At 37.4% G+C, this 21,675-nt stretch overlaps 1 protein-coding gene across 4 annotated transcripts in view; it reads left to right on the plus strand.

Annotated features, from left to right (window-relative positions):
• The window catches only part of LOC133831207 (protein SHOOT GRAVITROPISM 6), a 78,871-nt gene extending 57,861 nt beyond the window's left edge, over window positions 1-21,010 (plus strand). For 3 of the 4 annotated variants that reach the window (XM_062261412.1, XM_062261414.1, XM_062261415.1), the window contains 21 exons: window positions 6,778-7,016; window positions 7,114-7,223; window positions 7,372-7,500; window positions 7,689-7,763; window positions 7,836-7,969; window positions 8,101-8,173; window positions 8,256-8,387; window positions 8,731-8,918; window positions 8,998-9,120; window positions 9,238-9,298; window positions 9,419-9,514; window positions 17,864-17,964; window positions 18,405-18,510; window positions 18,794-18,907; window positions 19,041-19,115; window positions 19,208-19,306; window positions 19,506-19,577; window positions 19,659-19,744; window positions 19,862-19,955; window positions 20,113-20,220; window positions 20,484-21,010. In XM_062261412.1, the coding sequence (XP_062117396.1) occupies window positions 6,778-7,016; window positions 7,114-7,223; window positions 7,372-7,500; window positions 7,689-7,763; window positions 7,836-7,969; window positions 8,101-8,173; window positions 8,256-8,387; window positions 8,731-8,918; window positions 8,998-9,120; window positions 9,238-9,298; window positions 9,419-9,514; window positions 17,864-17,964; window positions 18,405-18,510; window positions 18,794-18,907; window positions 19,041-19,115; window positions 19,208-19,306; window positions 19,506-19,577; window positions 19,659-19,744; window positions 19,862-19,955; window positions 20,113-20,220; window positions 20,484-20,645 (2,377 nt within the window). In that variant the 3' untranslated portion in view covers window positions 20,646-21,010. The remainder of the gene's footprint in view (window positions 1-6,777; window positions 7,017-7,113; window positions 7,224-7,371; window positions 7,501-7,688; window positions 7,764-7,835; window positions 7,970-8,100; window positions 8,174-8,255; window positions 8,388-8,730; window positions 8,919-8,997; window positions 9,121-9,237; window positions 9,299-9,418; window positions 9,515-17,863; window positions 17,965-18,404; window positions 18,511-18,793; window positions 18,908-19,040; window positions 19,116-19,207; window positions 19,307-19,505; window positions 19,578-19,658; window positions 19,745-19,861; window positions 19,956-20,112; window positions 20,221-20,483) is intronic. The other variant, XM_062261413.1, reaches the window with a different exon arrangement.
• Window positions 21,011-21,675: the final 665 nt, after the last annotated feature.

The raw sequence follows: 21,675 nt of genomic DNA on the forward strand, positions 1-21,675 counted from the left end.
AAAAACATTATTGATGTTCATCTCATCTATTGTAATGGTCAATCAAGATTGATAGTAAGAGATAATAGAACACATGTTGTGTTTAATTTTTCCAATGGAGTGAAGGTCTTTGTGTAGTCAATCTTGAAGGTCTAAATAAATCTCTAAGCCACTTGGTTTCTTTCTTAAGAGTTCACCTTTCCTCAAGAACTACTGTCTTGCTTGTGTATAACGTACATATAGCTGTATATCTGATTCTTAGGGATTAGTTTCCTATTTTAGTGATATTATATATCTGACAGTTGTGGGTATTATCTAGAGCTTGAGTTTTAGGAGATATTCTACGGGATTTTGTATCTGACTTTTCTATATATGCTTGTATATCTTTACGATTGAAATAAGAGAAAAGTTTATCCCAAAACTCAGAAAACTACATGGTATCAGAGTTGTGACAATCTGATAATCTCGCTCTGGTTGCCTTCTCCGGCGTCGGCTACTCTAGTCCTTTGACGACTTCTCTGCCTATTCATTCCGATTAGTCGCCCATCCTCCATCCTCTTCTGATCTGAAATCCCTTCATGGAAGAAACCGAGCAAACCTCCAGGGAGTCATCCACGACTAATCCCTCTTCTGCTGCACCTATAACCTCTCAGCTACCTCCACCTACTACTGAAAGCAATTTTGTCCCCATATTAGAATTTTATTATCATTTTAATTTCAATATAATTCATAAATAAATATTTATTATGTTTATTAATTTAAAATTATTGGGCTTTGTTAGCTATATATATTAGTTGTTTGTATTAACTGAAAATTAGCTATAAATTTAGACTAATTAATTTCTTATTCTCTCATAGTTTCGTAAAATAGCTTCCCTAGTTTGTATATAAATATATGTTTATTTCTCATTGAAATATAAGTGAATACAATTCTCTTCACCTCGTGTTACATGGTATCAGAGCATTAGTCCGTAAAATTCGAATTTTGCTACAAAATTAGGGTTTTTTTTCTTTTGGGGTTTTCCATAAATACAAATTAGGGTTTAATCTATTCTAGGGTTTATTTCAGAAACCCTAGTTCTGTTGGTTTGCTATTCTCACCGCCCACACCAAAGGATTCCCCAGCCGTCGATCTCCATTCCCCAGAAGTTCGGCCGCTAGAACCCCTGCACATGGGCCCCACGCGCTGCCGCAAGTCGCAACAACACCTCCCACGCGCCGGCGCGTGAGAGCGCGTGGCATCGTCTCCGGCGACCATTTTTGTTCCGTTTGGTCTCCACTGCGTTATCGGTTGATCAGTGCTTCGTTTTTGCACACCTAGTTTCCGTAGTTGCGACTGTCAAGGTTTGTTCTAGGATCTTTGTTGTGATTCTACATTGGTTTTTCGTGTTTGCTATTGTGTTTCTTTAAGGAGATATGGCTGAGAATAAATTAGAGACGAAATCCGTGGTTTCATATGATGTGGTTCCTGTGATGTCTAAAATCACAGACCATAAACTAATTGGTTCAAATTATTTGGAGTGGTGCAAGACTGTTTGGCTTTATCTACGAAGTATTAACAAAGATGACCACTTGACTGATGATCCTCCTAAAGAAAAAGATGATTCAAGACAGACGTGGCTCAGGGAGGATGTTCACTTATTCCTTCAAATCTGAAATTCTATTGATAGTGAGGTAATTGGTTTGATCAATCATTGTGAGTTTGTTAAAGAACTAATGGATTATTTTGAATTTTTGTATTCTGGAAAAGGCAATCTCTCCCGTATGTATGAGGTGTGCAAAGCATTCTACCGTGTGGAGAAACAAGATTAGTCCCTTATGAACTACTTTATGTCCTTTAAGAAGACGTATGAGGAGCTTAATATGTTGCTGCCATTTAGCCCTGATGTGAAGGTTCAACAACGCCAGCGAGAGCAGATGTCTATTATGAGCTTTCTAGCAGGGCTCTCACCTGAATTTGATTCTGCAAAAGCACAGGTTCTTTCTGGTTCTGATGTTTCCTCACAATGTCTTTAGTCGTATTCTTCGCACGAAAATTACTCTTTTTGTTCCTCTTAGTAGTGCTTTGGTAAGTCGTGATAATTATGCGCCTAGGAAATCTTCTATTCCAACTGGGCATAAAGGAGGCCGTTCACAAGGAGTTGAAACTCGAACACTGGATTCTGGAGGCATTATTTGCAACTACTGTAAAAAGCCAGGCCACACCAAGTTTGAGTGTAGAAAGCTACAGTTTAAAAATCAGCAACAACACTCTGTTAATGTTGCAAATACTACTGATGCCACTGATAAATCCGTCCTTATATCTAGAGATGAATTTGCCAAGTTCTCACGATATCAGGAATCACTCGTCGTCATCTCCTTCTGTCACTGCTATTGCCGATTCAGGTAAATCTAATACGTGTCTTCTCTCTTCATCCTCCAAATGGGTCATTGATTGTGGTGCCACAGATCACATGATAAGTAATTACCGTCTCTTTTCCACTTTTCATTCTCACACTTCAACTTCTACTATTACCTTAGCTGATGGGTCACCATCTTGTGTTCGTGGGTCTGGCACTATTACTCCTACACCCGCTTACTTTGTCATCTGTCTTACATTTACCTAGTTTATCCTTCAATTTGTGGGTCTTTGTTAGTCAACTCACTCGTAATCTTAATTGTTGCATCTCATTCTTTCCTGATCATTGTTTATTTCAGGATCTTATGACGAAGAAGATTATTGGTAAAGGACAGTAATCTGGAGGCCTCTATGTTCTTGACATACCGCTAACTTCTTTTGCTTGTTCGAGTGTCACTTCCGCTTTCGAGGCTCATTGTTGATTGGGTCATCCATCTCTTCCTTTGCTCAATAAACTTTGTCCGCAATATAGTAAGGTATCTTTATTAGATTGTGAGTCGTGTCAATTTGCCAAACACCATCATCTTGGTTCGAGTCCACGAGTCAATAAACGTGCTAGTGTTCTTTTTGAATTAGTTCATTCTGATGTTTGGGGTCCTCCTATTTTGTCTAAACCTGGATTCAAGTATTTTGTAACTTTTGTCGATGATTATTCTCGTGTAACTTGGTTATATTTAATGAAAAATCATTCTGCATCGTTTTCTATATTTTGTACATTTTGTGCTGAGATTAAAAATCAATTTAATGTTTCTATTCGTACTTTGCGAAGTGATAATGCCAAAGAATATACATTTGCTTTATTTCATTCTTATATGGTCTCTAATGGCATGCTTCATGAAACCTCTTCCATTGATATTGCATCCCAAAATGGTGTAGCAGAACGTAAAAACAGACATCTTCTTTAAACTACACGAGCCCTCTTATTTCAAATGCATGTTCCTAAACATTTTTGGGCCAATGCCATTTCTACAACATGTTTTCTTATCAATCGTATGCCATCTTCTGTTCTTAATGGTAAGATCCTGTATAAAATTCTTTTTCCCGGCAAGTTATTATTTCTTGTTAATCCTAGGATATTTGGTAGTACTTGTTTTGCTCGAGATGTTCGTCCAAATGTCACCAAATTAGATTCTAAGTCATTGAAGTGTGTATTCCTTGGCTATTCTCGTCTTCAGAAAGGGTATAGGTGTTATTGTCCAAATCTGAACAAGTATCTTGTCTCCATTGATGTTACCTTCATGGAAAACACACCCTATTTTTCATCTTCCTCTATTCCTACTCGTCAAGGGGAGGATGATGATGATTTGTTGGTATATTTTATCACTTCTTTTGCCCCTAACCCACTTCTCGAGGAATCTCCTATTTCTGAACCTATCTCACACTACTCACGATGAGTCTCCTATTACTCACCCAGTCTCAGCCACAGCTCTTGACATGCCTCCGCCTCCTATTAAAGTGTACACTAGGCGTCTGCCTCTTGTTTCATGTCCTGCACCTGCTTCTTCGTTATCAGATCCGGTTCCAAGCGATGATCTTCCCATTGCGCTACGCAAAGGTAAACGTCAGTGCACTTATCCTATTTATTCTCTTGTTTCTTATAATCACTTGTCATCTTCTTCTTGCTCTTTTATTGCTTCCCTTGATTCTATTTCGATTCCTAATACTGTTTGTGAAGCCATATCGCATCCTGGTTAGCTTGATGCAATGATAGAAGAGATGAATGCTTTAGATGACAATGGTACTTGGGACTTGCTCGATTTACCTTCAGGAAAACGGGCCATAGGGTGCAAATGGGTATTCACTGTTAAGCTCAATCCAGATGGATCAATTTCTTGATTAAAGGTCCGTCTTGTTGCCAAGGATTATGCTCAAACTTATGGAGTGGACCATTGTGATACTTTTTCTCTTGTTGCTAAGTTGACATCTGTTCGAATGTTTATTTCAATGGCAGCTACTCATCATTGGCCTCTACATCAGTTAGATATCAAGAATGCTTTTCTTCATGGAGATCTTCAGGAGGAGGTGTACATGGAGCAACCTCCTAGTTTTGTTGCTCAAGGGAGTCACGGCGAGTCTGTTGTCTTCGAAAATCTTTATATGATTTGAAGCAAAGTCCTCGTGTTTGGTTTGGTAAATTTAGTCAGGCTGTTGAGAAATTCGGTATGCTGAAAAGTAAGTTCGATCATTTTGTGTTTTATAAACGATCAACTGCTTCGGTATGCTGAAAAGTAAGTTCGATCATTTTGTGTTTTATAAACGATCAACTGCCGGTATCATTTTATTGGTTGTGTATGTGGATGATATTGTTATTACTTGAAATGATACTAGAGGAATCTCATCTCTTAAGTCCTTCATTCATACTCAGTTTTACACGAAGGATTTGGGGGTGCTCAAGTATTTCTTGGAAGTTGAGGTAACTCAGAGTAAACAATGTATTTTTCTATCTCAAAGAAAGTATGTCGTTGATTTGTTGACTGGATTGGAAAATTGGGAGCAAAGCCTTGTAGCACTCCAATAAGTCCTACTGTGCACCTTACAAAAGATGGGGAACCATTTAAAGATCCTGAAAGATATCGCAAGTTGGTTGGAAAGTTGAATTATCTTACCGTGACTCGTCCAGACATTGCATTCTCAGTTAGTGTTGTCAGTCAGTTCATGTCATCTCCAACAATTCATCATTGGGCAGCGTTAGAGCAAATTTTGTGTTACTTGAAAGGAGCACCAGAACGAGGTATCCTGTATGCAAATCATGGGCACACTCATATTGAGTGTTTCTCAGATGCAGATTGGGCAGGTTCTAAAGTGGATAGAAGATCTACTTCAGATTATTGTATTTTTGTTGGAGGGAATTTGGTCTCTTGGAAGAATAAGAAGCAAAATGTTGTGTCACGATCAAGCGCAGAGTCAGAATATAGGGCTATAGCACAGTCTGTGTGTGAGGTAATGTGGATCTATCAGCTATTGACTGAAGTAGGACTTAAGACTTCAGTACCAGCAAAATTATGGTGTGATAACCAAGCTGCTCTTCATATTGCATCTAATCTTGTGTTCCATGAGTGGACTAAGCACATCGAAATTGATTGTCATTTTGTTCGTTAGAAAATTCAGCAAGGCTTGATCTCCACAGGATATGTGAAGACTGACAAACAACTAGGGGATATCTTTACAAAAGCATTAAATGGGGTGCGGGTTGATTATTTTTGTAACAAGTTGGGCATGATTAACATATATGCTCTAATTTGAGGGGGAGTGTTAGCTATATATATTAGTTGTTCATATTAACTGTAAATTAGCTATAAATTAGGATTAATTAGTTTCCTATTCTCTCATAGTTTCCTAGAATAGCTTCCCTTATTTGTATATAAATATATGTTTATTTCTCATTGAAATATAAGTGAATACAATTCTCTTCACCTCTTGTTACAGGCTTAATTAGTGCCTTTTACAATGTCGTGTCTTTGGGCTAATTGGTTCCTACTTTCATGCTTGATATCTAGGCCTGGCACAGCCCGCAACATTGTGCCTAGCCCAAGCCCATATTTTTCGCACCACGCAGTACTCGTACGTTCTAAACTCGTGTCGTGCTAAAAAGCCTGACCCACATTTACAGCTCTTCTAACGTGATACGGAATCACAAGTTTAGAGATCCAAATATTATAAAAATTAGTTTGAGGACCTCATATGCTATTTACTCTATAGAAAATGGAAATAATTTGTTTTAAGTATGAGAAATTTGGATTTTAATCTTTATCCTTTTCTAATCTTTTTAGAGATTGGAATCTCTGGATGTGTTATATTGATGCCCTTTTATTCTCTCTAGCTGCTGATGGTATATTATCATCGCCTGCGGTTCTCATTTGCTTTATAAAAAAATGAATATGTTTTGGAATCTAAAAAGGCTAGCTCAGATGGTCAAGCATGTGGTTTGCTCCCAGTCTAAGGTTCTACTCCCCCTTGGCACCTGCATAACAATGCTATAGCTTCTTAGTCTCCAAGTATTGTAGGGTTAGATGAGGAGCCTTGTTTCTAAAAATGAATACGTTTTGGACAGATACAATGAAACAAACAGAAACTCCCTAGATAGATTATTAGTGAGACTTTTTTTCCTTGTTCAATCCTGTAGAAATCTCAAGGTCCCGAGGAATGATAAGAAAAACATTAAAAGAAAAAAGGAGGAAATGAATACAAAGTTTTTTCTTGGATATGCAAGTAAGTTGTCGGTGTTAATGTTGATACTATTGTAGCTTTGCACATTTTCTGGAGATGTTTTCCTTATATGTACATATATACATTTTTTTCTTCTTAATGGACATTGTTCTTTTATATGTTTAACTCCTACGTTGTTCTGTGTCAATTTAGACATTGTTGTTTCCTATTCTAATTAATGTCACTACAATTTAGTGGAGAAGATGGGAGAAGTCGAGCAGAGCAGTTACTGCATATTTTGAGACAAATTGATTTGTACGTATCTTCATCTGTGGAATATCAAAGAAGAAGAGGTTGCTTTGCAGTGCATGAGATGCTTCTCAAGTTTCGCATGATGTGTATCAGTGGATATTGTGCTTTGGGCTGCCAAGGAAGTTGTACACACAGCAAGCAAATTGATCGCACTTTGCATGGAAACTTTTCCAATTTACCATGTAATTCTCCCCAATCATAACTTTTTTAAATATACATATTCTTTATATCTTCTATATACTTTCCTTATTTATTTTAATTTGTTTTTCAAAATTCCAGCCGCATTTGTATTGCCAAGTCGTGCTGCTTTGTGCTTGGGGGATAGGGTCATTACATATCTTCCACGTTGTGCAGACACTAATTCTGAAGTTAGAAAAGTTTCGGCTCAGGTATGCTTTGCCATATCTGATTTTCCATAATTCTCCAATGTGGACTCTAGTCCCTTGAATAAGATTATATAGATTTGTTTTTTCTTGTTAATAATAAATCTTTGTATTGTTTCTTTTTTCACTAACACAGCATATTATTTATGGATAGATTCTTGATCAACTCTTTAGCATCTCCCTTTCACTTCCAAGACCGTCAGCTTCTAAATTTAGTCCAGATATAGAATTGTCCTACAGTGCTTTGTCCTCTTTGGAGGATGTAATAGCTATTTTGAGGAGTGTAAGCATCCTTCTTCTTTTATATATATATATATATATATATGAACCTCCTTCGTCTTATACATTTACACACACACATATAAATATAATGATTTCCTTATCTTATCCTGTTGTATATATTTATGCTTGTTTGAAGACCTGTAAAGACAATTATGAATCTGTCATAATTCTGGTTTCCTATTTTTTCAGGATGCTTCTATCGATCCATCTGAGGTTTTCAACAGAATTGTTTCATCTGTTTGTATTTTATTGACCAAGGACGAGGTAGGTATCTTGTTAGGCAGCTCTATATATACTTGTAGCAGATCAATTTTTTATTTTGTTAATTGCTTGCAGCTTGTAGCTACCCTGCATGGTTGTACTGCAGCTATCTGTGATAAAAGTAAGCAATCAGCTGAAGGGACCATTCAGGCAGTTATTGAGTTTGTTACTAAGAGAGGGATTGAGCTAACTGAAATTGATGTCTCAAGGTTTACCCTTCAATAAAATTGTGAATAACTAAAAATATTTTGAAAAATACAACTTGAATGGTCTTTCTTTTGATAAAAAGAAGGATATAATTTCCTTATAAGTAACTCTGTTGATGTATATATGCCTACAGGACAGCCCAATCTTTGCTCGCTGCTACAAATCATGTAACTGATAAGCATTTACGTTTGGAGACACTTGGCGCTGTATCCTTTTTTTTCCCTCTTTTTTATAGAAGGGGTATTGGATCTCTTTTGTTTCTTACCTTAACTCCTTAACTCCCTGAAGATATCTTCTCTGGCTGAAAACACCAGCACTAAAGTTGTTTTTAATGATGTACTGGCTATGGCTGGAAAGGATATAGTGACAAAGGATATATCCCGACTGCGGGGTGGATGGCCAATGCAGGATGCATTTCATGTGAGTTCTATTTTTCTTTTTAATTGAACACTTCTTTGAGTAAATTTCTTGGACTATAATATTTCATTAAATCTTGATTCCCTCGAGTAAATCATAATTTTACTAATTCCATCGAAGCTCGTTTTCATTGGTTGGATCAGTTGCTATTGGAAGAGAAATCTTTATTCATGTATTTATCTATTTAAAAAAAAAAAATCATCACTGAACTACACAGGGTGTTGGAGGAGAGTGCATTATTCGAAATTGCATCAAAAGAGTTGTTGACACACTTTTATTCTTCTGATAGGTTTTAGATATGAAAATAGAAGCATCATTTTGTTTTTCTTCTTTCGGTGTCCTTTAGGCATTTTCCCAACATACAGCACTTTCAATTTTGTTTCTCGAGCACGTGATCTGCGTCCTTAAACAGATTCCAGTCCTTAGAGCTAGAGGTGATTCAGAGAAATCAGACAACTCTAGTCAACTTGTTGATGGTCAAATAGATGGTAACATCCTGCAGGCTGCTATTATTGCTCTTACTGCCTTTTTCAGGTAACTATAATCAATTGATATTTCACGCTTGAGCTCTATAATACAGCCCATGGTTTAATGCGTTTCAATTTCATTGCAGAGGTGGTGGTAAAGTAGGAAAGAAAGCTGTTGAACAAAACTATGCTTCTGTTCTTGCTGAACTTACTTTACAATTGGGGAGTTGTCATGTCCTAGCAAGTTCTGGTCAGCTTGAACCTTTAAAGTAAGCTATAAAAAGTCTTCATATATCTTGAAAAGCACATCCTCATATAATGTTTTTATCAATTCGCCGAGTTTTATCAATCAGTCAAGCATACTTGTACCACTTTTCATTTTGTAGGGCTCTTTTGACTGCATTTCAGGCATTCTGTGAATGTGTTGGAGACCTTGAAATGGGAAAGGTAGAAAAACACACAGGCCAGAATTACTAGTGTAGTGGAGTTTTCATCAAGTTTTGTAGCATGAATTAAAAGTGGTTTTAATTTATTATTATTATTAATTTTTTTTTGTGTTGTTTGTAGATTTTGGCTAGAGAGGGGGAGCAAAATGAAAATGAGAAGTGGATCAATCTTCTTGGAGAAATAGCAGGCTGCATCTCTATAAAGAGACCAAAAGAGGTATTATAATTCATGTGTTACACTCTTTTGCTCATTATTTTTTCTTTAAATCTAAGTTTTCATTTTCGGCAATTAATACAATTAGGAGTTTCATTATATTTCATATAGTAGAGAGGTATTCCCAGGTATATAATTCTAACTGTTTTACTTAAGCATGCCCATGCATGATTTGTAAAAATATTATGAGAGAATAATTCTTGTATGTTGATTTTGAGAAAAAATAGTGTACATTTATATGTTAAACAATATAAAAGATATATATACAAAATAAACTAAATCCTATAAAAAAAGGAAAGTATACATGTATATAAAGATCCTACAGCTGTAATCAAATCATAATGATTTGATTTTTATTCTGATTTGATTTCCTAAATAAATCTGTCTACAATCCCCCTCAAGCTTGACTGTGGATGTTGATGAGTCCAAGCTTGTCAAATAGGAAATCAAACACTTGCTCTGTCAATCCCTTTGTAAGTATGTCAGTTAACTCTTGATTAGTAGGCACATACTTGATACAGATAATCGCTCCATCGATCTTCTCTTTAATGAAGTGACAATCCACTTCTAAATGCTTTGTTTTGTCATGGTGAACAGGATTATGAGCTATACTGATGGTGTACTTATTGTCACAATAGAGTTGAATGGGATGTTCATACTTTCTCTTCTACTCTTCAAGTAGTCTTTTTTTCCAAATGACTTCACACACTCCATGGGTCATAGCCCTGCACCCTGCTTCTGCACTGCTGCTTGCAACAATAGACTTTTTTTTACTTCGCCATGTTACCAAGTTACCCCATAAGAGAGTACAATAACCTGATGTGGATTTTCTGTCGTCGATTGCTCCAGCCCAATCAACGTCAGTGAAAATTTTGACTTTTCGATCACTCGTTTTTTTTAAATATAGCCATTTTCCTGGTATTTGCTTTAAGTATCTCAAAATTATAGACACCATTCCGATGTCCTTCACAAGGACTATGCATATACTGACTTACAAGACTAACAGCGAAGACAATGTCTGGTCGAGTGTGTGAGAGATAGATAAGCTTGCCAACCAGCTGCTGGTATCTTCCTTTGTCAACCAGATCTCCTTCGAACATTTTTGTTTTGTTCCCAAGTTCAATAGGAGTTTTACTAGGCTTGCTTCCTAGCATTCCTGTTTCCTTTAAGAGGTCAAGAGTGTATTTCCTTTGAGACATGAAAATACCCTTTTTGCTCTTTGCAAATTCCATACCCAGAAAATACTCTAATGCACCAAGGTCCTTAACTTCAAACAACTTTGCCATCAATTTCTTGATAAGATTCATTTTTCCAATATCATCACCAGTAACAATAAGATCATCAACATAAACTATTAAGATAGTTACTTTCCCTTTCATCAAGAGTAGCATGTTTCCCGTCATTGTTGCTAAGAGCTTCTTCAATATTAGTAGGAATCTCTATTATTGACAGATTTGTCACCAATCTTTCATTGGTTTAGAAAGATGAGTGTAGCCAAGAAACTTCAAGATTGGGTGTTGCGTGCAACTGCGGGTTCCTTTTCTTAAAGCAATTGGCATGTCATTAGCAATTTCATTAGTATCTAAATTAGTACCTTTTTTCGGATCAAGCACTGGGTGTGGTGGCTGCTCCTGGTTACTAGGGATGTGTGTAAGCGGTCTCCTGGTGTAAGTAATCGAAAATGGTACAATTTTTTTAATAGTTTTTTGGTGAGGTTTGAGAATTTTGTGGAACTGAAATATCAAGATTTTGTGCCGCTGGACTTGGATTTGCCGAATTCATAGGAGAATTTGTAGGACACAAAATAGGTAACTGGGAGGAAGTTGGCAGATTTGAATTTGATTGCCAAAAATACTCCCAGTTAAAATTTAAATGTGAATTTAAATCTGATTTATCTAATGTAATAGATTTATCCCACAAATTTGAATCATCTATAAAATTCTCCCCCGAGACAAATTGTGGGGAAAAAAGATTGGTTTTCAAGAATGTTACATCTTTAGATATAAACTATTTTTTCAAAGTAGTTGAGTAACATCGATATCCTTTTTGTAAAGAAGAATACCCCAAAAATACACATTTGTGAGCTCTTGCATCTAATTTTCCACGATTTTGTGCATGAATATGAACAAAAACTGAGCATCCAAACACACGAAGATCCAGTTCAGAAAAAGTATGAGAATCTAGAAATTTTTTTTGCAATTTTTTTTTAAATTTGAGAACTTTTAATGGCATTCTATTAATTAAAAAACATGTTGTTAAAAGTGCATCTGCCCAAAAACACTTTGGAACATGAGAACCAAATAAGAGGGACCTAGTGACCTCTAAAAGATGACCATTCTTGCATTCTGAAACCCCATTTTGTTGAGGAGTTTGAACGCAAGAACTCTGATGAAGCATACCATGTTTGAGAAGAAAATTTCCAAGAACAAAATTAAAATACTCAGTTCAATATTGGTATTATATTGAGTTTTAATCATAGCATGAAAATTTTCAAAAATAGTAGAAACTTCGGATTTTTCTTTCAATAAATAAACCCAAGTAACATGCGTATGATCATCAATAAAAGAAGCAAATCACCTTTTATTAGAAATAGAGGAGACACGTGAAGGCCCCCATAAGTCACTATGAATTAGTGAAAATGGTTTTGAAGGTCTATAAGGTTGAATAGGAAAGGAAACACGAGTGTGTTTAGCAAGTAAACAAGTTTCACAAGAAAAAAACTCGTGCTTATTAAACAATTTTGGAAATAAACGACGTAAATACAAGAAACTAGGATGACTAAGACGGTAGTGAAGGAGCATCACTTTCTGCCTTCATGAAGAAGAAACTAAGACAGACAAACATGACTTATTCGGAGGCCGGTCACACACAAAATAGTAGAGTCCGGAAACAACCTTAGCATTCCCAATCGTCCGACTCGAAGTTTGGTCCTGAAAAAGACAAAGAATGTGTGAAATTGACGACACAACAAAGATTAGTTGTTACCTTTGCTAATAGAAAGGAGATTACACGACAAACTCAGTACATGAAGATCATTTGATAGAAAAAAAAATTCAATAAGTCTTACTGTACCAACACCTGCGACATGGATAAAAGATCCATCCGCAATCTTGACGAGCTGATTTTCGAAATATGGTGAATGTTTGGAGAAAAGAGAGTGATTACCCGCCATGTGGTCAGAGGCACCTGAGTCAATAATCCAAGGTGTTGACTGAGAAGACGATGCAGACGATGCAGTGATAGTGGAGAGGGTAGTGCCACTAGCCATCAAAGAAGTCGAAGATCCAAAAATAATTTTTGTGAGTTGATCGATTTGAGTCTTGGAGAAAGGCAGATCTGTTCCAGTGGTGATTGAAGGAGTGGAGGAGGCTTGAAGACTCTTACCATGAAGCTTCCAACAATTGGCTTTCGTGTGATAAAGACACTGACAATGATCACAATATTGAGCGGGCTTCTTTCCATTACGACGGTTGAAATTACGAACTACCAATGCAGAAGAAATTACCGAGGGTGGTGAAGGCAGCATCACAAGTTTTCGACTCTCCTCGCGACGCATCTCAGAAAATATAGAATCTAGAGACGGTCGTGGTTTAATACTGAGGATACGTCCACAGACGTCGTCAAGACGACTATCAAGTCCAGCAAGAAAGTCATAGGTCCGATCACAAGTGAGAATTTGACGATAAATTTCAACATCTTTAGCATCATGCCAAGTCTGAGGAGAAAATAAATCTAACTCTTGTCAGAGTTTTGTTAGCTTATTAAAATACTGAGTAACAGAAGATTCACCTTGACGAAGAGATCGGGACTGAGTTCAAAGATGGAACATTGGCGAAGAATCTTTGAGATCCGAGTATGCTAAAGAGACTGCCTCCCAAATAGCCCAAGTTGTAGGATAAAGAAGGTAAATTTTGGCAATCGAATTTTCCATGGAGTGTATTAGCCAGGACATCACCATGGAATTATTGATATCCCAAGCAGCAAAAGCAGGGTCGTAGATAGCAGGCTGAGCCAGGGATCCATCAATATATCCTAACTTGCCCTTGCCTTTGATGACTAACTGTACTAACGAGACCAACTGAGAATTTTTTTTTCACAATTTGAATGAAGAAATTTGCAGAGTTAAAGAATTCTCAGAGGAAGGTGGTCTTATTGCTGGAACAGGGACTGTGGGAGTAATTGTGGAGGACTATGGGACAGCATCTATACATGTGTCCACATCAGCGTCTCTGCTTACTCCATTGTTATCCATATCTCCCTCAACTGAAATATACTTTCAATGCTCTGATACCATAAAAGTATAAATCAAGAAGAAGAAAGATAAAAGCACAGTATGATTGAGATAAAATACTCTCTGATATATTTTCTAATAATTATACTTTTACAACTCTCATATCGTATATAAATACTATTTACATGATAAAATAATAATAACAAATAATCCTACTAAGTAGGAAAATATCTTAACAAATCCTAACAACCTTGACCACGTCTACACATTTCTTCTAGTGTAGACACGTAGCTCTTGCTGTCGTTGATTCAACTCAGGAAGACTTGTCCTTGTTTCCATGATTGGATCAGGTTACTGTTTGGAGTGAGAGTAGATGGAGCTATAGTAGAACCAGGAACGACTGAACCATTAGGAAGAGGAGTTGGAGTAGAAACAAGGACAATTGAAACATTCGGACGAGAAGGAGATGGAGATGGAGTTAGAGTAGGAAGATCTAGCAGTAACCCTAACTGTAGGGTGTCCCACTACCACTGAGCTTCTTGCTCTGGATGAGTCTGCTCCCCATGAAGCGAGGGGGAGGAAAATATGGAGTATCTTAAAAGAAAATGACATCGCACGAGACATATTTTTATTGAGAGGACAGATAACACTGATAACCTTTTTGAGTGGAAGAATAGTCAATAAAAATTGTCTTAATAGCCCTAGGGTCAAGTTTACTACGATCATGAGCATGGATATGGACAAAAGCCACACAACCAAAGGTCTTTACAGGAAGAGTATTGGTGGAAATATGGGGATAAGAAAGATTAAGTACCGAGTGTGGTGTTTGAAACTGAAGGGGCCGACTAGGTAGACGATTGATAAGATATGTGACTGTTAAGATAGCATCTCCCCAAAGATACTTTGGAACATTCATGGTAAACATAAGAGCACGTGCTACTTCCAACTAGTGACGATTTTCTGTTCTGCAACACCATTCTGTTGAGGGATATCAACACACGAACTTTGATGAAGAAACCCATTTTGTAAAAGGTATGGACCTAAAGTGGAATTAAAATATTCGGTTCCATTATCCGTACGTAGTATATAGATTTTGGTCTGAATCATACGGTGAAAATTCTAAAAGACTTGAAATGCCTCATATTTGTGTTGAAGGAGATATACCCAAGTGATACATGTGCGATCATCAATGAAAGTTGTGAACCCATATGAAGTAGTAACTTTGGAGGTCCCCATATATCACTATGGATTAGGGAGAATGTAGTCGTTGGAGTATAGGGTCTTGGAGAAAAAGAGGTATGTGTGTGTTTAGCAAGTGGACAAATATCACATCGAAAAGAAACAGAACTTTGATTAGTGAATAAGGATGGAAACAAACGTTGTAAGTAAGGAAAACTTGGGTGACCAAGTCTATAATGCCACAATATTATTTTGCTAGAATTAGAAACAGAAGCAAAACTAGATATATGAGATTGGTGTCTTATAGAATATTGAGTCTAAAAGAAATAAAGTCCATCATGAATACTAGCACTGCCAATTGTCCTCCCCGGTGTTTGTTCCTGAAATTGACAAGAATTGTACAATCTTAGCAACATAGTGATTATCAAAAGTCGGTTTGCTAACAGAAATCAAATTACACGTCAATAAAGGAACATGAAGAAATGATTTAAGGAGAAGACTAGTAGATCATCTAATGGTGCATATGAATGCAATAGAAGATAAAGTATCATCGGAAATACGAACAATAAATTTATTAGAACACGGAGTGTAAGAATCAAATAAATGATGAAAACCTGTCATATGGTTGGAAGCACCTGAATCAATTATCCATGGTACTTGAGAGCCTACTGAAGAGATTAGGGTAGAATAGAGATTACCAGAATGTGCAACAGAACATGAACCTAGATTGTTCCCAAAGGGTGCAGGTGATAGATTAAGAAGGTTGTATGAGGACAAAGAAGATTCTCTGTCGTCGTGGCGGCGAATAGGTTGGCCTTCAATGATTGTTGGTGGCGGACGATGGGTGTAACGTGCCGACCTTGATGGCACGTTACAAGCTAGGATGGCGCTCGGTCAGATGCGCACGCGAGGGTGCAGGCTGGTGAGCATGTTGATGCCTAGTTTGTACGGCAGTGGCATTTTCGTAAATATCTTCAATATTGCACGGAAATGGACGGGACTTGGTAGGTTCCATATTGAAGGGTCAATGAACGCAATGGTATGATCGGATTTGGGAGATTCGGAGAATTGGCGAGCTGGAAGCCAAATATGTCTCCCAAGCGAAAATCATATATGTTTCTGGCAGAAGGCTAAAAGCTCAGAAGGCTCTTTGTAGGGGGAGCACCTGGTGTCAGCTCTCCACCACCCCCTGGCGCAGGTGCGTCAAGTGAGCTACTACTAGTGGGGAGGACTAGTAGGGCAGGCATATGAGGACCACGAGGGGACTCATATGTCTCCATGAGTAGGAGTACTCATGGGCATTACCGGGCCACCCCGGTAGTGCGTCGAAGTGTGCTGCCAGAGGTTTAAGGGTACGGTTCCCTTGGCTTGCCGGGATGCCGCTTGCATGGAACGTGGCCCAAACCTTCGAGAGATGTCGTGGTGCGCCATGGCCACGAATCTCGACACGAGATGGCATGGGAAGTCATTCGTGGGACTTGTTAGCATGCAAGCATTGGAGGGTGCACTATGCTTGAGTAGGACAGAGGTCCAGTGTATGCTACTAGTCTGGCAGCTAGTCTCGAGGCCCTGCCAACATGCATGATGGTATGGTGCCTTGAGGATTGGACCATGGACGTATGGGAGTCCTTGTTCTGTGACGTGAGCTAATCGGATAGTATCGAATGGGGCATGACGAGAGGTGTTGGCTCTTGGCCACACATGCTACCTTGACTTGCGAATGTCTGGGTGAGCATCGATGTTGGGATTTGCCTTGCCATAGTGAGAACCTATGGACAGTGTGAGTGTCTTGGCTAGATAGCCTTGATGCATGATTGCACTCATAGATGCTTGAGAGCATGACTCAGCGAGAGTTGTTCAAGAGACGGAAGTGTGCAGAGGCACACGGTCGCGCGAAAAATTTGCCCATTGTTATTCGAATGGCTGGAAGGCTGACCTTGGCTCAGAGGAGTTAAGGTGCCGCACGGGCATTTCCGCTGTCAAAATGTCAGCCCGTGACAATGGGGCTCGCCAATGGAAACTGAGTATTGCTTAGCACGGCAAGCTCCGGTGAGTCCTAGCAGCGGCGACAACAAAGACGAGAAGATATCCTGAGCATCAGGCAGAGGACTGCGATTGCATCTGAGGTTTGAAGAGAGCCAAGGGGCTCACTGGACTGAGAGGAGGCTGCGTTCCTAGTGGTCATTGCTGGAGAAGAAGAACAAGGCAGCGTATGAAAAAGAAAAGAAAAAAAGAGAACCTTATGGCTATCATACCATGTAAAAATATTATGAGAAAATAAAAGACATAAATACAAAATAAACTAAATCCTGTGGAAAAAAACAAAGTATATATGTATATCAAGATCCTACAGCTGTAATCAAATCATAATGATTTGATTTCTTTAATAATTCTGTTTACATGTTTAATTAAAATATTGTCTCTTAGTCATTACAAATGGTATTAAATTGTCTTTTCAGAAGTTATGTACAACAGGTTAGTGACAAGAAAAATGCTTTACTGTTTGTGTGCTGTATATGTAATAAAGGCTGAGATTGTCGTGTGTTTGAGGTTTATAATTGCTCTAGATTATATATTAGAGAATCCAAGAGTTGGTGACTAAAAGATCCTACAGCATGCCGAACACAGTTCAAATTCATGATTTTTTTTTTGGTTAGCTTTTAGTTAGAGTTTACTGGCATCTGACCTACCGGGGTAAATCTATTTGATTGCCCATTAATGCCAATGATCATTTGTGAACTCAAGTGCACAGCATCCCTTGGGTTTGGCCAGTTCTTTTCTAGACTTTTACAACCTTTTTTCCCCGCTTGAAATGATTGCCAATCTTTGAATGTTGGAGAAGATGCGATTAGATCCATGTGATAGCGAATAAATATTTTAAAATTATGCAAATATATTGCTTACTTCTCTCTTCTTTTTCCCTGCTTGTTTGTCTTTTATAGGTTCAAACTATATGTTTACTTTTGAGTAAATCTTTAAATCGACAACAAAAATATCAGAGAGAAGCTGCAGCTGCTGCATCGTCCGAGTTTGTCCGGTACAGGTACTTGTAGGGAGAAAAATGGTTGAGGGGGCTATTTAAAAAGTTAATGTTTTAGGGGGGGTTTTGGATGCTATTTTTATCAAATTTAGGGGTATCTTATTTTTTCCACAATAAAAATAATATATTTTATTTATAAAATAAAAAATTTAGAGTGCTGAAGTCCCCTGTTTTAGGGGGGGCTCCATGATTGCTTAGGAGTATACTTCACTTAGTGTTATTTGAATGTGTTTTAGACATGGGAGGCCTTCATCCTTTCACGCCTATGACTTTAGTCAACATATTATTACCATAGTTAATGTGCGAGCTTCTTAATGGTTTCTATTATTTATGTATTTCTTAACTAGCAATATTGTGCTCTTTTTTTTTTTCCCCTCCCGATTTTAATTAATTTTGAGTTTTTTTAAGTTCAAGTTCTTTATTGGCTTTTCTCAATACTGCAGTGGTGGATTTGGTTCCCTGTTGGAGCAAATGGTGGAGGTGCTGTGTCAGCATGTATCAGACGAGTCTCCAACTGTTAGACGATTGTGCTTGAGAGGGCTAGTTCAGGTCTTCAAATGCTTGCATTGAATTTTTACAGCCGAACTTTTAGTTTGTAGTTTTTGTTTCAATTTTCAGTTCTTTCAAAAGTGCGAGCTTCAATTTTTCATAAATACATGCCCAGACATGTTTTCCCAGTCACACTTAATATCTGCATGCAATTCACTCCCTTCTGGGAATGTAGGAATGAGTGCTTGAAGATGAATTGAGTATCTCATTGTTTATTTTCTCAAATGTTTTTCATGTTTTTTCATTTTCGAAGAAATAATATGTTCAAATTTCTTAAATGCAGATACCTTCTATTCATATTCTGCGCTATACAGCTCAAGTACTGGGAGTAATATTAGCATTACTCGATGACTCAGATGAATCTGTGCAGTTGACTGCAGTTTCTTGCTTACTCACGGTGGGCCTCCTTTGCAGTGCATATTAAATAATTTAATGAAGCAATGTGTTTTTTTTTTCTCTCTTCAATGGATTACAGATTATTGATTTGACACTGCTCATTCTTTCTTCTTTTGTTTATTAAACTTGCTTAGATACTTGAATCAGCACCAAGTGATGCCGTTGAACCTGTTCTAATTAATCTTTCTGTGAGACTTCGTAATCTTCAGGTGCGAGAAGTTAGGTTATTGGAATAAGGACAAATTTTGTATTTTTTGTAACTTATCAGAACTTATATGTTGACTTGCTGTATTTTGAATAGGTGTGTATGAACTCAAAGATGCGAGCTAATGCTTATGCAGCTTTTGGAGTACTTAGCAACTTTGGAGTTGGTGTACAACATGACCCATTTCTTGAGCAGGTATCTTCTTGAAGCTGCTCTTACCCTGGAATTTTCACAAATGTCTCCTATTTCAATCTTGTTGGAATTCTGAGTTCCTAACAAGGGATAGTTGCTCTATTTTTTTCACTGACAACTTGCTTGCTTTTCAAAATTATATACTCTACTTTTAACTTGATATATGGTATGATACATGCTTCTCCCCTTTTTTGATAACCAGATACATATAGCTCTTCCCCGCCTGGTTCTGCACCTGCATGATGATGATGTTGGTGTTCGACAGGCTTGTCGGGTATTTTCTTACAACCTCTTTTATTTTTGTTTTGTTATTGGAAGTAATAATTACACTCGTTTTTCATTCTCTTGTGAACAGAATACACTAAAACAAATTGCCCCCTTGTTGGAAATGGAAGGATTAAGTGTGTTGCTCAGCTCGCATTGTTTCAATTCTGATCATAGGTTGTCCTTGACCTTTTATAATGCCTAGTTACTTCACAGGACGATAACTAAAATGATGGCTTTAGCCCCTTTTTTTACAGCGATGGAAAAAACTAATTCTACCTTATCTTTTTTCAGAAGTGACTATGAAGACTTTGTTAGAGAATTCTCAAAGCAATTTGTTCAGCATCTTCCTTCTAGAGTTGATACTTGCATGGCATCAATTATAAAGGTTCTTAGCAATTATTGTTAATACGACTATTGCTTTTGTGTCATCTGGAAAGAAAGACCTTGGGGACATTGTTCCTTGAGAATCTCAGATCAAACACTATTGTGTTCTCTTCTGCCACTGCAAGCTTAATTTGACTGGTATGATTTCGATGTGGCAGGTTTTCGATGCCCCTTGGCCAGTGATCCAAGCAAATGCTATATACTTTTCTAGCAGTATGCTATCCTTTTCAGATGATCAACACATTTTGGCTCTTCATTTTACGCAGGTATTTTTCAGATGAGTAATGCTAGACACACAAAAATTACACACTTTTTACACAGTGAAGTGTATTCAATTTAAGCCATACATATTATAAAGTAGGGACCACATCACTTATAATTGTGTGGTTGAGATTAATTACACTTCATTGTAAATAATGTGTGCAATTTGTGTGTCACAATCATTACTCTTTTCAGATTGATGTTGTGTCATTGATTATTATGTAGGTAAACCTAGATAGCAGTTTCAAAAGTTCATCTCTTGTTTTAGGTGTTTGGAGTGTTGGTGGGTAAAATGAGCCGCTCATTAGATGCAGTTGTTAGAGCAACATGCTCTTCTGCAATTGGTTTGCTGTTGAAATCCACTAATTCAATCTCGTGGAGAGCTGATCGACTTGATCGTGTGGATTCAAATCGGAGGGTGAATGATTAATGAGTTCGGCTGTTGAGTCTTGTTCTGCCTCTCGATACAAAAATAAAATCTCTCGTCTATTAGGCGCTGCTATTCAAGGGTTTTCAAAAAGCAGGAAGGAGTGATGGACCGTGTCCGGTATGTTAATTTAAGTTGAATGTTAAAAGGCTTTCTATTGTTAAAAAATTGTACAGTTGCTGGGGAGTAATTTACTCTATTACGTGTCAATTGTTGTAAATTATGTGAGCACGACTTTGTTAGAATCATTTTTTTTTGTCTAGAGTAGTTGTATACCTACCTAGTTTGTTTATAAATGTAATAGCGATGTTGTACAATAAAGTAGAATATAAACAATCCAGTCTCGTGAGGTTGTGGCTTTTTCTTTACGTGATAGGTTTATATTCGTTTATAGTTTATATTATCATTAGAAGACAATATTTAAAAGGTGTTAGAAAGCAGGTTTTTTCTCGTTGACGTCCTTTCATATTAAAAATAAGCTAGCAAGTGGTTAAAAAGGTGTAAGCATTTTGCTACTATTTGCAGAGTGGAATGTGACTGTAAATCACGTGCCTTACTGTTTCATTAAACCACAGAATTTTGACTTCGAAATAGATTCATTCGAGTGCAACTTCAGGTGGTATTTCCAAAAGGGTGTGAGAATTTTGACACAACTTAACCTTTGATTTACTTCAACGCGATCATTATGCAACTAGAACAAGTATAGAATAATATGTGGAAGAGCTTAAACCCAAGCCAGATTGCTTTTTTTTTTTTGGGACTAGTCTTTTATATATCAATGTCCCAAAAAAAAGGAACCTTTTCAAGCATCAAGTTGTACTATTGTCATGAAAGAAAAATAATTGCTCTTTAAGACCATGTTGAATAGCGCATACCCTTGTGGTAGCAACAGCGGCTAAATTTCCAACAGAATGGTAAAATAATAATATACTTATAGGACCGGCTTCACTATGCAACAAAGATGAGTTGGACTTGGACAAGTTGTCTATACTTTATTTATTGACGCTTCTGTTATTTTGATGCGACTATTCCA

Source organism: Humulus lupulus, chromosome 4, assembly GCF_963169125.1.
Source record: "Humulus lupulus chromosome 4, drHumLupu1.1, whole genome shotgun sequence".
In the NCBI taxonomy this organism is placed as follows: domain Eukaryota; kingdom Viridiplantae; phylum Streptophyta; class Magnoliopsida; order Rosales; family Cannabaceae; genus Humulus; species Humulus lupulus.